Source organism: Rhincodon typus, unplaced genomic scaffold, assembly GCF_021869965.1.
Source record: "Rhincodon typus isolate 14 unplaced genomic scaffold, sRhiTyp1.1 hic_rhity00000632, whole genome shotgun sequence".
In the NCBI taxonomy this organism is placed as follows: Eukaryota; Metazoa; Chordata; class Chondrichthyes; order Orectolobiformes; family Rhincodontidae; genus Rhincodon; species Rhincodon typus.
In genome coordinates, this window is record NW_025966270.1 from 7,020 (window position 1) to 10,271 (window position 3,252).

General features: G+C 39.9%; 1 protein-coding gene across 1 annotated transcript in view; it reads left to right on the forward strand.

The window, feature by feature from the left end:
* Nucleotides 1–2,512: 2,512 nt before the first annotated feature.
* LOC109915813 (hspb associated protein 1) overlaps nucleotides 2,513–3,252 on the forward strand; it is a 27,365-nt gene continuing 26,625 nt past the window's right edge. The window contains exon 1 of the mRNA XM_048621399.1: nucleotides 2,513–2,720. Coding sequence (XP_048477356.1) covers nucleotides 2,676–2,720 — 45 coding nt within the window. The 5' untranslated portion in view covers nucleotides 2,513–2,675. The remainder of the gene's footprint in view (nucleotides 2,721–3,252) is intronic.

Below are 3,252 nucleotides of genomic sequence, written 5' to 3' on the forward strand. Positions count from 1 at the left end.
AATCAATCGAGTCCAAAAGGTTATAGAATGTTGTAGCTCAGAAGGATGGCATTTGTCTGTCGTACCTGTACTGGCTTATTATCTTATCCAATTAGTTCTACTCCTCTGCTTTTTTCCCATAAGCAACTAAATTTTCCCTTTCAAATCTATGTCCAGTTTGTTTTTGAAAGTATTGCTGAATCTGCTTCGACCATCCTTTCGGGCAATGTGTTTCAGATGACGAAAATGCGCTGCATTTAAAAAAAAGTTATTTTCACTTGTGCATTGGCATTTTTGCCCATTATCTTAAATCTGTGGCCTTCAGTTCCACTGGTGGCATGGTTGGTGGCCAGAGTAGACATTGTGAAACTGTCTAAACTCTTCCTGAATTGGAACATTCCTCTTCAATCTCCCCCTTGCCTTCTATGTGCTAAGGTGAACAATCTTGGTTACTCTGACTTTCTTGACATTCTGGTTTAAGAGTTTTCAAATTGATTTTTGCTTTACAGTGAAAGGGTGGAAGTCACAACCACGTATTTTCAATATTTGTCCTGTTCATCCCTTAACTCTGGCTCTGCAGTCAGCTGAATGATTGATCATTATCAGTAGTGGGAGTGCACCAACTGTGTGTTGCTAATAAAATGGAGGGCACAAGATGTGTGGAAAAAAAATCAGAGGTGTGTGGCTTTATTGTTTGCCCAGACTTGCAAACAGTTAAATTGCATTTCATGATTTAGTATGAGGGTTTTCATTCTTGTTGTCATTCTACCATCACAACAGACTAATTTAATGTAGTTTAGTGTTTGTTACCCATGTTTGTCTAGCCTTACAACTTAACATTGGTTGTCAGTGGACGTTGGGACTGTTTTATTTTGAGAATTTCTTTCCCCTCTCCTTTCCTATTGATTTGCACACGTTATCTTTTGTTAGTCCCATCAGTACAACAGTTTTCAATTGCCATGTTCAAACTCAACTTAATCTGTTGAGTGACACATCAAATTAATTGCTTGTTCGCTTGTGCTTATTTTGCAAAAGTGTATGGAAATTGCTTTCCAAATGCAACTGTGAATTGGAAAGCTCGCAGTATAATTCAGTAAATAGAGGAAAAAAAACTTCCAATCTGCATGCAAACTGTGTGTCACAGAACCCCATGATGGGTAGAATTGTGAAATATCATGTTTTTGTTTTGTGTAGTAACATGATAAAAGCAGTGCTCAATTATGGTAATTTCAGGCAACATCTTAATGAAGAATAGTTAATTTTGCTAAAATCTGATAAAAATCCTGCGTGCTGATGAGAAATTTTGGTGAATTGCTGAAACATTCTTTTTTGCTACCATGTAAACCAGACAAAAATGACATGAAACCAGAATAGGTCAAAAATAATTTGTATTTATATAGTGCCTTTAAAGCAGTAAAATGTCTTTAAGTTCCTTATAGGAGTGTTATCAAGTGAACTTGGACAAAAACATGCTACATAAGGTATTAGGGCAAGGACATGTCCAAGAAGTAGGTTTTAAAGTGAGAAGATTAAGAAGGGAATACCATGGCTGAAGGCTCAATTGCTAGTTGCTGGGGATGCACAAGAATCTGGAATTGGAGCAGGGCAGTGTTCTACAAAGGTTGAACAGCCAGAAAAAATTACAGAGATTTGAAAAGCTGTGATAATTTAAAAGTCAAACCATTGTTGGATGGATAGCAGTGTGGGTCAGTGAGTGTAGGGGCTGAACAGGATTTGATGTACTGTAAGATATGGACAGCAGAGCTTTGGGTGAACTGATGTTTATCTATTCAAACTGGTCAGTTGTGCCTTATGGACCTTGAGTGTAACTTTACTTTTAACTCTCCTTTGGCAGTGCAATCACTGCTTTTGGCTGCATTCGGAACTTGTACAGCATTTAATGGATTCCTTGAATAATCGTGTGGCTTGTATTCTTTAATGATTTTACAATCTCAGGATGTCTGATTACAAATTTCAGGGACTTTTGAGATATGGTCAGTGTTGTAATACATCTTTCTTAAGATTCTTTATCTTTGTAATATTTAGGGCGGCTCAGCGGTTCGCACTGCTACCTCACAGCACCAGAGACCTTGGTTCAGTTCCAACCTAGGGTGACTGTCTGTGTAGAGTTTGCACATTCTCCCCATGTCTGCGTGGGTTTCCTCTGGGTGCTCCGGTTTTCTCCCACAGTCCAAAGATGTGCAGGTTGGGTGGATTGGCCATGCTAAATTGCCCATAGTGCCCAGCGATGTTTGGGTTAGGTGGGTTAGACATGAGAATTGTAAGGGAATGGGTCTGGGTGGGATGCTGTTCAGAGGGGCGGTGCAGGCTTATTGGGCCGAATGGCCTGTTTCCACACTGTAGGGATTCTATGATTCTATGATATCACACAGCACTCCAAACCTGTTACAACAAGATCCCAAAACCAATGAGGTAATGACCAGATCACTTGCTTTTGTGATGTTGATTAAGGCACAAATGTTGACCAGAGCATTGTGGAAAGCAAGCCTGCTCTTCTTTGAAATTGTACCATAGGATCACGAACATCCACTGAAGAAGGAAGATGAAACCTTGCTTTAATCTCCTAAGCTGTTTGACAGTGCAGCACTCACTCAGTATTAGCTGTGGGAGTTTTGACTGAGATTTGGTGCTCAGGTCTCTGGGATGGACTTGAATGCACAAATGTCTGACGCCAAATGTGTGCTCACCAAGAAACACGTGAGGGATTCAAGCCTCTTGAGGTATATGTAAAATCTTTCTTCAATGATAACTTGATGCTTATCCTATAAAGCACTTACACTGCAGTGGTTCGTCATGCATATGCTGTCATGATTGACGTTTTATGGTTGATGTCTTGTATATATGTTGCTATTCCTCTTACTCATGTCTTCCACAAACAAATCCGTGGCATTTGGATTTTGTGTGTCTTTGTGTATGGACCTGGAACAAACATGCTATCAAAGCTCAAGCTTCATAAGGTTCAAAAGAAAAATAACAATTTGAAGTGTATTGCCACTTTCTAATTAGTATTTGTGACAACACTGTCACCAGCTATATTTCATTTGCTGCTAAGTAATTACATCTGTTAAAGCAGTAATCAGCTCGGTTGCAGTGCTGGCTAGGAATCGTGCCCAGAAAGCAGTATCTCCTGTTTTAATGAGATAGTAGGAACTGCAGATGCTGGAGAATCTGAGATAACAAAGTGTAGAGCTGGATGAACACAGCAGGCCAAGCAGCATCAGAGGAGCAGGAAGACTGACATTTCGGGCCTAG